Source organism: Anser brachyrhynchus, assembly GCF_964034855.1.
Source record: "Anser brachyrhynchus genome assembly, chromosome: 8".
Taxonomy (NCBI): Eukaryota; Metazoa; Chordata; class Aves; order Anseriformes; family Anatidae; genus Anser; species Anser brachyrhynchus.
In genome coordinates, this window is record NC_137702.1 from 27,621,383 (window position 1) to 27,634,839 (window position 13,457).

General features: G+C 39.1%; 2 protein-coding genes across 13 annotated transcripts in view; one reads left to right on the forward strand and one right to left on the reverse strand.

Annotated features, from left to right (window-relative positions):
• The window catches only part of NTNG1 (netrin G1), a 157,179-nt gene that overhangs the window by 60,236 nt on the left and 83,486 nt on the right, over positions 1-13,457 (reverse strand). For all 12 annotated transcript variants that reach the window (XM_080603593.1, XM_080603599.1, XM_080603600.1 and 9 more), the window contains exon 4: positions 593-765. In XM_080603593.1, the coding sequence (XP_080459719.1) occupies positions 593-765 (173 nt within the window). The remainder of the gene's footprint in view (positions 1-592; positions 766-13,457) is intronic.
• The window catches only part of LOC308199451 (uncharacterized protein), an 88,443-nt gene that overhangs the window by 60,196 nt on the left and 14,790 nt on the right, over positions 1-13,457 (forward strand). The window contains exons 16-18 of the transcript XR_013954655.1: positions 2,461-8,582; positions 12,007-12,063; positions 12,185-12,315. The gene's annotated coding sequence lies outside the window, so the exon portion shown is untranslated. The remainder of the gene's footprint in view (positions 1-2,460; positions 8,583-12,006; positions 12,064-12,184; positions 12,316-13,457) is intronic.

A 13,457-nucleotide genomic window follows, 5' to 3' on the forward strand; every position in this document is an offset into this window, starting at 1 on the left:
TTGCCCTCACTTTCCCCATTAAACACAGAGATTAACAAGATTGCATGTGAATCTGGACTGCAGGTCAACATCAGGTACAAACTTCCTTATCAACCGTTAGATCTAGTTACTGATAGCAAGGATTTAGTCTGATTTTTTTTTTTAATTTTCTTAAATGGACAAAATTTCAGTAATGACCTCGTCTGATTCATTGAGCTGAGGTTGTTTTGAATCCAGAGGCAATAAGGATCTATGGGTGGAGAGCTGGTGAGCTCTCAGCTGGAGCAGTACGGCAGATATTCCCACTGTTTTCCCTCCCCTGTATGTGTGCTCTTTATGTGAAGGGTACCATTTTTCATTCCTTAGCCCTTTCCATGCAGTGTCCAGGGATTTGTCCATGGATGTAAGCATGCAGTTCTCATGCCAAATATTTACAAGCACGTAATAGCACAGATGATGCATGCTTACAATTAATGTGCTCTTAACCTTGTCAAATTATATGTATTGTGTCATAAAAGAAGGACAAACATTTCCCAAAATTAATCTTCCTTCAGAGTCATGATATGGGCAGAACTTTAATAATGAAATATTCTTATTCTACAAAGCTACTTACAGATATTAGCAGTGCCCTTAGGTATAGGCAGATAAGAACCAGGGCTCCACGGTCGGCCCTGGTAATTCTTCTTGCATTTTCCACAGTCTGGGCCAGTTGTGTTATGCTCACATTCACAAAGTAGTCTTTTGTTTTCTTCTTTACAGCCAGTAGCGTGAAGGTTGCACTTACACCTAATTTTAAAAGGCAAAATAAAAGAAGTAGGATATTATTTAGAGCTGGGTTTAGATGTAGGATATTATTTAGAGCTGTGTTTAAGTTGAGATTAAGTTTTACTAAAGCACATTCTATGGCAACCACTCTGCTTCTCGGCATAGCGACTTATGATTGTATTAGCTTGTTTCACAACACATTGCTCAAACAGCATGTTATATTATCTTCAACTCACACAGGTCTAACAGCACTAATTTCACCAAGACTCCAAGATGCTGAATCTTTTCTTGTTTTCACTAACGCAGCTCCACTGAGATCAACTAAATTATTCATAATTTTCACTACAGACAGGTCTACAATCTTGCAAAAATTCAGGCGTTACTTGCTACTCATGGATAAAAACAAGTTCTCTGTTTGTGTCCATAGAGACTCTGGCCCAAATTAAGATCTGAATTAGGCCCTGGGAGTCTGAGAAAACAGACTTGAATTAAATATCCTCTACAACGGCGCACTTCAGTAGAAGGGAACCTTGAGAAATCTAAGCTCAGTGTAATGGTGTTTTGCCAGCACTTGCTGGACAAGAATGTCTTGCTCAGAAAGCATTTTTTTTTCCCTGTTCTAATTTGGTATAATTGTAGTAGCTGAAGGTCGGAGGAAATATTTTAGTAGGTGTATTGTTTTAGTTTAACTCAGGAAATAACACCTAATCAAACCTTGTGCAAAATCATTAGATAAATGAGATTCTGCATCTGTTCCTTGAACAACTGTATTTCCTTACATTCCTCTCTTTGCCTGAAAATAGGACACGTACAGAATGGGAAAACTAGCTTCATAAACAGCAAGGTTTTGTTACTTTTTTTTTCCCGTACCTTTCCAATAAGTGTCAGCAATGGCTAAAATCTGTTTCTGTTTGGGGCTGGAGAGAAAACTGGTATTTAATGACTCTGGCTGTTTGTTTTCCTAATGATTGTACATGTAGTGATTTAAAGGGTTCTCGTGTGGGCATTTGTCACCTGTTCCGTACACTGACCAATAATTAGAGCAAAACAACACATGGAATGGCCAAGTGCAAATTAACAGCTGTCAAGCTGACTTCCATTTGCAAGGAATATGACCTGAAGCAACTGGTCACATACATATATATCCCCAGGGTAAAACAAACTTGCAGTTGTCATAAGTGGCTGCTGAAGAAAATCTACACGACTCTGTAATACAGTAGATGGTGTAGTATTCTCTTCGGTGCTAGGAATGAGGCAGATGGAACTGCTCCTATTTGAGCAACACTCATTCTAAAGAAAAACAGGATTGGCACCATTCAAATGGAAATTAGCAAAACATATCAGACACACCAGACAAAAGAGTGTGCTTCATTTTTATATTGTTTCCAAAATGCTGTTGTTTAAAGACTTGCATCAATTGTGAAGTAAATTTTCCATGATTAGCCACTGCAGAACAAAAGATACCTGTCCGGAAATCAGTGCATGAGATATGCCCTGTTACATAGAGATCTAAGTTTTTGTTAAATGGCACTGCTATTAAGAAAAGTGATGGGTTGTTTTTCTGTGCATAGGAAGATGACAACAGAAGACTCCTAAACCGAAGATACACACAATCATGATAACACAAAATGACCTAAGGGGTCAGAGGAGAAAAAAGCAGTGAATGTGTAACCACTGAAATAAGTGAGAGACAGGAACCAATTTGCTTTCTTGCAGGGGGGGATTTCTGGTTTGTTGGAGGGACATCGCTCTGAGACCGCAAACTGATCTAGGCAGACAGAAATGCTGAGGGAAAGCTGAAGTTCCTAGGGCTCTGGAAGACTGCTGCATACTGGTAAGGAAATTGAGGTGGGGGAAAATAAGTGTAGATACATCTGCTAACTGGTGTCAATGTACATGGCTCTTTTAACAAGCACGTGAAAGTAAATTGTATCAGAAAATCCTATACAAAGTCTGTTTGCTCTGCTTCTACTTTGTTCCTGAGGAGCTGACCCTACTACCCTTGAGCAGCTAGGTTACCTGTGGGGGGATACAGGCCTCGGGACAGCTGTCTGCCTGAAGGGACTGGTGGCTGTTTGTTAAGTCTGGTGAGTTTTTTCTAGACTTTTTTTTTTTTTTTTTTTAATATTTGTGTGAGCTGCTTTGTGCTGAGCTTGTGAAAGTGAACACCAAGTCCCCACAACACTTCTCTGTTTGGAAACTTTCATCCTGATGTTTCTACTACTCATCTGATTTCCATCTTTCCAGTTCAACCTGTGAGCATGTTTCCTGCCTAGGCAGCCTGGTTACAGCACACACAAGAACACATTTCCCTCCAACGTGCAAATCCAATTTTGAATCACTGGAGATTGATATTGCTGTCCAACACTATAAACTCTAATTGTGTAGGAGAACAAATTTGTTTTTCTGACCACTCATCTTTGACAGACTCATTATTTTGTCATAAAGCAATTTAAATGATATTTTTGGCAGTTATATAAGGTGTAGGAAGCATTCTGGCGTGTTCAAGGAACAGTTCTGTTTTAGTGGGAGCAGGAGCCCTGGGTGCGCTGCGTTCCTCACAGATTCTATTTACATATAGACAACTGACATTAAAATGCTGTAAATATCGCCAAGGTAATTGCTAATAGTGTGCTGATTCACTTGCATGTGAGTGCCAACCAACAGACTGGGGGGCACATGAGGGGATCGTTTGTGTTGAAGGGATCATTCATGAGAAAGAAAGACAAGAGAAGCTCTGATACAATTTTTATTTTTTTTTTACAGCTACCCATATGTTCCTCACTTAGATACATTTTTGGATCATTCTAGGTCATAGCTAAAGTTTAAAAAATAGTCTTAAAACACACTTGCAAGCCCTCTATATGGATTCTTAATTGTTACATGCCATGGGTCAGCTCTCTGCACCAATTTAAGAACTTGCACAAGATTTGGCGTGTTTGCTCTTCATGACTGCCCACGCAGGGTGGTGTGCACATGACATGAAATACCATCCCCACAGGCTTAGTACTGGGAGGCACTGCCTACAGTAGGCATATGAAAACAGTTTTAGCAATGAAGTCACCTTAGTGAGCTCCTCAGTGCTAGCAGCTACTTCCAGCACCTTGTTGGTTGTCCTAAAGGACCAGGCTGTTTCGAGCATGACATCAAAGGTGTTAATGCTGTCGCCTACATTATCCCTCTCAAGGTTACTAATGACCTTGAAGCAGCTTCACCAGTGGGATCCAGCTTTCTAATATGGTTTAGCCAAAGACAGAAATTCTATGTTGTAAATGCATTTTAAGTGATGCCTCAGCAAAGAAAGAGGAAGAGAGATATTGTCCTCTTGATAGATTAAGAAAGCAGAAGTTAAAATATATGCACCTCTAAAACATCATGAAATAGTTGGGATAAAGACAGCTTTGGATCTGAATTATTTTTCTTTTGAGATTTACATCTAGGGTGTTTTTTTATTTAAATATTTTCTTTGTCACTTTATGAGGCAAACTTGTCATAACTTGAGAAACTGTCTGTACAGGTAAGTGTCAAAATTTTTGTACTGTTGAACGTAGAAGGAAAGCAACATGAAAATACATACATAAAACTGTTTTCCCTTTAAATCTCTCATAACAAATGGAACATCTTTTCATAGAGGGATCACTTAGTCTCGGAAACCTCATATGTCTTTTGAATACTGTTATTCATTATCACCCATTACATCATAGGATTTTTCCATGTCATGTCAAAAAAAAACACAAAGCATGGCAGTCCTTATCCTGATTTCCAAAGCTTAATAAAAGTCTACACGGCTTTACTATTGAAGCAGATTTTTGTGGGGATGAAAACAAGTATAAAGGGTGCTATTGTGAAGAAATACAATGATTGCTGGCCAATTTATTTCTGTGAGGATGGAGGAATAGACACTGAGAACACACACATAAAAGAGGTAACAGATAATTACTGCAATCTAGGCTACCAGTGCTCTCTGCGGGGACTAGCCATCTCAGGGAGTTCTGAGCTAAAAGGGTCAAAACAAGGAAGGCCAGGTGGCAATCAGAAAATGGCCTGGGTTGCTGGCTTTAAGTAGGTCTGCTGAACAAATGTTCCAACTCGTGTGAAGCAGAAAAGTCAATCCTGGTTTTTATTCAGTGTTTTTGAGCCATATGAATATGTCAGGTCCATGATGCTCTGCAGAATAAAAGACCAAAAAAGGAACTACATCTTTTTTTCTGGAAGTTATGGATAAGGCCTCTGTAGTCTGCTGCTATACTGTAGATGCTTAACGAGAGTAATGAAATGTGTGTCCTTTGTTTCACTTGTTTATTTTTGGAAAGGCATTTGGTTGCCAGTCTTTTTCCATGAATTTATCTAATACGTCATAATCTCCCACTGAAAGTAAGATTCCTTTGTGGAATGGGGCTACATCAATAATAAGGGATAAAAAAATTCAATAATAACAAATATAACTTTGTATAGGTAGATATACTACTTTTTCATTTGCAAATCAAGGACTAATGTTGGATCAGGTTTTTAAGCTTCTTAAATCTCTAAGTAGCTTTGTGTCTGGAAAAGAAGTTTAACCTGTGCTCAGTAATCCTACAGCACCTCAGTACCTTAGAATCCAGAGATTTACAGAAGCCTCTTCAACTTTGTTCTTTACTGTTTTCTTTGCTAAATTTGGGAGGAAATTGAATTAGATTCCCACAGGCAGTATGGAAAATTGGGGAAAATAGCTTCTTATTCTCCCTCAGATGAGTTTAATGTATCTAGTGGGGAGCAGCAAAACCCAGACTCAGAGAGCATGTTTGCTTTGCTTTGCTTTCTCAGTGGCCTACTTCCAAGCAGTTTAGAGAGCTTGAAATTAAAAAAGAAAACAAAGTCCAAAAGAGCAGCATAATTCCCTTTCCCATAGGAGTGAGAACTTCCTAAGACTCATACAGAAAATATAACATTCAGGGCATGGAATTGCCCACTGTTTGCGCTGAGCCAGCCCAACAATAAGAGCACGCAAGTGCTGAATTTAAATATTTACGCCTTTATATGATTTGTTGTGTTCACACGCTAGTGAACGTTTTGGTAAGTTCTGATTATTTAAATGGGAGCTACCGTCAAGTTAAATGCTGGTCAATACGAACACGAACTGCATGATCACTTCTGATCGATCCACGCCTCAGCCTGTAACTGATGAGTACACGCCTGGTGGATACTCGCTGCTTTCCTTTTGAAGGCCAATGCTAGCGGGGCCAGTGCTTCTGGTCTCGCCGCTCCTTCCGCCGGCCCCTTGCAGACAGACGGCCCCAAGCACCGGAGCCCTGCTCTTCTGAACAGAGAGGCTCTAATGTCAGCTGAGGGTTCTCCTGCTGTACACTTATTCTCCAGGTGCTTACGATAATCTTATAATCAAAGATAGCATATTTTCTGCTACTATTGCAAAGTATAACTTCATTAACTATAGTAGCTGAGGAACTAATCCCCTAACCTCAGAACTCTGGGATTTTCACTGCTAGAAATACAAAGCCTGCTGCCAAAACTTGAGTCCAACGCCTGGCTTTGGCACAATCTTCCTCCTAACTCAGATAACGTACAATACAGAGACTTTATTTAGGGCAACAGTAAGGACACAGGATTGAACTTACAGAAATGTTAGGCGTACTTTTGCCAAGCACTTACTGAAAAAAATCATTTCATTTCTCTCATAGACCATTTACTCAGTCTGGTAAGTATGGTTAAGGAAATATACTGGCTTTTAGAAAATGTTTAAGATTTATGGTTGACAGAGTCGTATAGCTTTACACAGAGCATTCTTTGGTGCTATCTTTTTTTGGAGTTTACTGTTATTGTAAATCAAAGTTATCTTGCAGAAAAAAAACAACAAGATTGCAGTAAAACAAAATCAGAATTGGTATTTCTAAAGGACTATGAATAGCAGATATATCACCAAATGCATTTTTTAATTCATGGTGTATCTTGAAAAGGTGTATCTCATTCACAGAACTCAAGTGCATGCAGTAAAAGCCCCTGGACATCATACTAAATAATATCTTTTAGGCATAAAAAAATGTCATTTCCTAATGCATTAAAGAGTTCATGTTATGTTTTAATACACTTGTATGTTGAACAGATTTTATATAGCAGTAAGGATTGCAATGAAAAGCTTGCCTTTGTCATTTGCTTTTTCCCCCAGAGTATTTTTACTATATAAATAAGGTAGTTATTTGGCAATATGCTGTCATTTTCTTTTATTTCTCTGCTTTCAGAAGTTTATATCTGGCATTACATTCAGCATACAAAGTGTTGGCCTGAGAGACAATTTTGCCTCTTTCATCGAACCACAATCCAGTAGATTTTGCTTTATGTAATGTTATCATGTGATAACAGAATTAAATCTGCAGCTCCAGCAGCTGATCAATTCAATTATTAAACTAAAATAAAAAATGAGCAGCAATTTAGAAAGATCAGAGGCTGGAACATTTGGTTTCTATGACAGTAAATTTAAAAGTTTTTTTTAATTTTTTTTTGGATTATTTCAGTGTCATCCTCAGAAAACACTTTTACACAGATTAAAAAAGTGGTCCAAACACTCAAATATGGTCACCCTCCTGTTCGTCGCTATGTTCTCCCCTGTATCCGCTGTAGAATAGAGAAGTTATTCTCGTGATATTTAATCTTATGCCACAAAATAAACTAAGTGTTCTTGAAATGCATTAGTTTACTAGATGACATCCTTCAAAACAGAAAGCGGCAACTAAAAATGTTTACAAGCTGGATCAACAACACTCAGAATGCAAATACAGAAAGGTGGAGGCAGTAATAGTAATCTATTAAATGTCTTAAAAACAACTAAGAATTTAAGCATTTCAAACTTCTGATTCTAGATTAAAAAAAAAAAAACACAAAAACCTAAAGACCAACAGATGTGAAAATGCTCGGCTCCTTCAGTTTTGTAGGTACACAGTGTAAAAATAATTCAATGATGCTTGTACCCAATAGAACAGAACAATTAATTCTAAGTTATTTCAGTTTACTGCATTAAAAATACCTATATTTAACATTAGATACTTAGATACACCTAGCCTAGTGGAATGGCCAAATGATTTTTCTAATTTTCATTTAAAATTCTCTTGTAAACAGTTGCAAAAAAAAAAAATAAAAAAAATTTAAGGCATCTGTTTCATAAAGCAATGCAATTCAGGAAAGGGAGTTAGACACTATTTAATTTAGCCCTAACCAAACACCTTAGTAAGGCTGAGAACCCACAAATGTGCTTTAGGACCTTGTTGATCTTAATCTGTAAGAAATTTTTCCAGCAGTAGAACAACAGCAATGCTATTCCTATGTCTCTTTGTGAGTCTGTACGAAAACACTCATTATAGTGTCTAAGTGCTAAAGCTGAAATACATCTGCCTGCAAATATAGCTGTTGTTAGCTGTTACAGGGAACTAAATTCCATCCCCTTCCCAAATATTCATTTTTTCTTTTTCTTTGGAGATATTAGTTTTCATGTAAATGTGTCAATAAAGAGAGTGGCTATAAAATCTGCACGAGTTTGCCAGCAGCATGTTCCACGAATAATTTCACCCGTGAACACATTCTTAGCTGATGTAAATCCATCTGGCTCCACTAGAATCAATGAAATTATGTTAGTTCACATTGTCTGAAATGTGCTCTAAATTGTTTCCAGCTTTCATTCATATTATTCTAGGCTCAGTGGCTGTATTTTTAGAGTTGAGTACAAAATAATGGCAGATAATCTTTTTATTTTGAATGGCAGATCTGAGAGCATGGGATGGAAACTGGGGGTGAATGGAAGATAAGAAGCCCAGGTGCGACATGCTTGTAAGGATGCAGCTGAGGAGAAGGTAGGATGCTGGTATTTTACACTTTTTCCATGCATCTGTTGTGCTCTAACCTTTAGCCTCAGAAAGAGGAAGTTTTTATTATCTGCTTGGAGGATGCCAAAACTGGGGTGCATTGCAGTCATGCCTCTCCTGGAGAGGAAGCAAAATCTCTCACGAAGATGAAGATGAATAATGACAGTTTCATGCAGTGCTGCCAAGTAAACATTTAATGCGAGTGATTGTTTTGGTAGGTTCCCAGACTACTGCTGAAGAAGGGAGAAAAAACAGCGGACGTAAACTGTTGTTTTCAGTTGTAATCAGTGTTACAATTAGTCCCTCTTTTTCCTTTTCTCTCTCTACAAATTTTCCTTCTTTCTCGCTGGAATCACTTTGGCCTCATCTACAAAGTTCCTGTACTTCACACAGCAATCTCTCTCTTGCCTGCGTTGATAGGATGGGATGGGAGCGGGGGAAGCACATCTGTTGCAGAGGTACTACACAGCCTAGATGTTCTGAGTTGTCATGATGTCTCACAAAGGTTTTAATTGATTTGTTCTAATTATCAAGAATAACTAGGAGAGGGAAAAAACAACTGAAACTTTCCTCAGTAACTGTTAATGTAAAGTAACTTTCCTCAGTACTGTTAAGTAACTGTTAATGAATCGTGTTAGTGGAGAAGGGCTATTGGGACAAGAATGCAGCTCTGTCTTCACCAGCGGGAATAATGTAATCTGCTTGGCAGTACCTTGTCATTGTCTGTCTGATCATGCAAAAATGTTCGGTATCGTGCTGAATGAGATTTGCCTTTTTTTTCCTGCTGTCCAACACTGTGCTTAGCCAGCCTTAGTTTGCCATCCATCCACTGGGCAGAAAGTCATTATCAACCAGTCAATACAGACGAATAGATATTCTAAACACAGCTTCTCTGTTAATCTCTATAATAAGTGGAACACATTCCACCTATTCCAGGCAGAATTTAAGCACTATATCGTACCAATTGTTATGTTACCCATAGCAGGTTTGTTCCATAACCCGCTAACTTGTTATGAATGCAACACAAAAACCTCAGACGAAAGGTTCAGTAATGTAACACTACAAAGTTTTATAGCTTAACAGACTTAAAAGCAAAAGTTCAAAAGTCTTTAGGAGTCACTGTTTCTCCTCTTTTCCCATTTATCCTGATACAAATCTGAACATTAGATTTGAAATTCCTGGCATTGCATTAACGTGTATCACCACTTTTAACTTTCTTAAGAAACCACTTTTTGTTTTTGTTTTAATTTAGTTAATACCAGTCTTACATCTGCTCAGCAGCAATCCCAAGAAAGCTGCTCTAGGATGCTAGCGATTATACCAAACTTCCTGTCTTTATTTGGAAGTAGGATTTCACAGGATCAGCTGCCAGCTGGTACCCTGATTTTTTTTCCCAGCGCACCACTGAAAAGGAACAATTTGTTGTGTAGGAGGTCTAAAATTGTGGACATTAAATTACTGTCCAAGTAGACGTGCTTACGATACCATTCAAAAATGTTACTTAACTCTGCAGTGGGGGAAAAAAAAACCTTTGTTCTCACAGGCAGAATTACGCAAAGCGAGCTGTTACAAATTTCTGTGACCAATTTATGTTGGACAGACATCTGAGAAGAAGAAATACCTTTACTTTCTTTAGCATAAGGAAAGACTCATGGTGTAGCACCTATTGTGTAACAGTAGGGAATAAAGTATTTTCACGAACCATTGTCAGGGAGCAGCATTTCTGCTACATGAGAAACAAGCAAGGTTAATTTCATACTGATTGCTGTAACTTTTTGAGGACTATAATAGAGAAAAGCAGCATAAAAATATCTGTGGTGTGCGCAGAATTCCACACCAGGGAAACCAGTTCTGTGAAGCAGTACATCTGTTGCTCTTTTCAAAAGATTTTAAAGCATTTCTGTTTAAGAGACCTCCTATGAACTCATTTAAAGGCTCGAATATGCCCCCGGTAGTTAGTGCCGCAGGAATGGTATATATAGAAGAGCGGCGTATGGGCTGGAACGGATTGCCTCCGAGGGAGAGAAAACATGCCTCGAGGCACTCCTGAGGGAGGAGCCATCAACGCAATCCCTAAATCAGCGACCCTGGGGATTGCTGTCCCTTGCTGGGTGTCCCCTGCAGGAGCAAGGGCTGGCGGGGCTCAGGCTGCCCCCCTGCAGGGGCAGCAGCAATTAGGGCAGGGGCCCTGCGTGCAGGGACACAGAGGCGCCTACAGGGTGTCAAACCCACCCCACGCACTCGTGCCATCGAATGCTAGGTTTCACTTGACAAAATGAGACCCCTCGGAGAGCTTTGCTGCAAGGAGCAGCTCGGTCTGTATTGCACCATGGTCAGCAAGAGAAAAGGCCTTCCTGCTGGTCCCGGTATCAGGGTTTTGGGAGGGATGTTCTCCCCGGACTTTCTCTGACAGGCTCCTGCTGTGACCAGCTCCACTTCCGAGCTCTTATTTCAAGTTCATGTGCGGAGGAGAGAGAATTTTACTCAAGCAACAAAACCCTCAGGAGACTTCTGCCTCCATTTCAAAACCAACACAGAGAACAGGGAAAGCTGTGTTTATATGAAGAAAATGAGTCCTAATTCAGAGAAAAGCAACTGCAAAGTAGCATCATTTGCTGAGGGTGACTAATCCTGCCAACGGAGCTCACAGTGGTGCCCGCGCTGCGTCTGCCTGGCTGGGGCAGGAAAGCGGAGCTGGAGAGAGGGCTGGGGGACTGCGGTGAAGCTTAGAGCTTGATCAGGAGACCCCACTCATCTCTTTTTGAAAGCTACCAGAAAGAAGTCAGACTCTTCTCCAAAAAGAAAAAGAAAGCAACATAGCCTTGTTTCTTATTTTTCTTTTTCTAAATGTTCTGGCCAAATTTGCTCCGCGTTTACCAACGATGCGCACAAACTAGCAATAAAACACATGTAAAGAGCAAAGGCCATGTTCTCGTTCCAATTAAGTCCTGGTAATAAATACAGTAATGCATAACCTAAAAGTCCTTAAAAAGCTTAGAAGTCCAGTGCTTTGAAAAGAAATGTACATCAAAATCAGACTTCATTCTTTTATCTTTTTAAAGGAGGTGTGGGGGGGGAAGGTAAAGAAATAGTGCTAAAAGCAGACTAATTTTCAGTGTCACTATGAGATGTCTGTGCACTGACAGGACATTTGGGAAAACCACCAGGATAACTGAGAGCTTAGCAGCGATGGAAATTATTTTGTTCTCTTCTGAGACTCCTCAGAGTCCTGACATGACACTTTTGGAATATGACTGGGCGACCTGCACTCTTGGTAGATATTTTAAAATGATAAATATGTAAACTATTTTTGTATCATAAATACACAGCCTAGCCTAAAACTAACACTTGAACCTGAGAAGTAGCTTCATATTTCTCTTCTTAGGCTTACACCTTCTCTTCCTCTGTACAGAAACCACTGGCCAAGACACATCACTGCAATCACTCTGAAGCGCACCTTCTTACACAGGTAAAATTTGTCCTGCTGGCTCCCCTGCCCCAGAGTTTTGCTGTTCTGCTTCTGGTCATTGATGTTACTGCTAGGTGTTAGTTGCATTTAAGGACTTAGAATTGCATCTCTCCCTCTGCAGTGCTGCCATTGCTGTGCGTTACCAGAAAGAGAAAAGTACCTGCAGGTTGCTCCGCGCGAGAGCTGCAGCATCCCAGCTATTGTTCTCTGCCGTGTTCTGATGGAAGCTCATTCTGATGTTTCTCATAAAGGGTAAGGAGAAGAAAGAACTTGCTACATGGGCAGGTTAATTGATCTCTTTTTGAAAAATCACGTTGCTGAACTTTAACTTTAGGGATAATTATAAGGCACCTATATTCTTTTCAAAAGCACCTATTCTTTTTCAAAGTACCTATGCTCCTCTGTAGAGTGTGTTCTGAGATATTCATGAATAAACTATCAAAGCAGCAGGCTGTAAAACTAACTGTTCAGAGCACATGAACCTGACTACATATTTCAAAAGTGGTTTTGTTCTGGTGTTTTCTTGAGTTACATTAGGGTTGACTTTCAAAATGCTTGGGACTCGCGCCCCATTTAAAATAAATGTGAAGTGGATGCTTCTTACTATTTCCAAAATGGACACTCCAAATCCACTTGAAAATATAGAGAACTATTTTGTTTCTCTTTTTTTTCCCCCTTCTTCTTAGTTTCATCTCGATTGGAGGTCATAATTTGAAAGAGAAAAGTGCCCAAACAGAACAGAACATTTCTCCTTGTTTATCATGCTAGCCTCCGTTTTTAAACTTTTAAATTCCATACAGTATAAGCTCCTTGTCACAGTATAATTCCCTCTGGAATTATTGTGATAAGAATTATTTGCCAGTAGGGCTGTGCGAATAATTGATTATTCAGTTCACTGGCTGAACTGAAAAAAAAAATGGGGGAAAAAATCACTTGTGTCAAATGAAATGTGTGGTTTTATTTTCAGGTTTAAAATCTCTTTTCAGAAATTATTTTTGACTTTTTTTTGAACAAAAACATTTCTAAAGGAAAAATTGTGCCTTTTTTGAGGTTTCAAAAAAAAATTAGTAAAAACTATTTATTAATGTGGGTTGAATTCTGAAGATACTTTTAGCCATCCCTGACAGAAGTTGCTCTTGCGAATAATTTATACTTCAAAATACCTGTTCTTTCTGCTGCTGAAGAAAACTAGATGAGAAGTGAGTGGTTTGTGTCTGTGCATAGTGCTTGAAGTATGCCAAAAGCAACTCAGTCTCCCACGGCTAACTTACTGAAAAAGAGCTACTGGGCCATCTTATCTCTAGCCCTGTTAGTATAACAATACAGCACAGTCAACCTAATTTAATGGAACTAATTTTAAACTATTTAGGAAATAAAAGTTCTAACTGCATCTT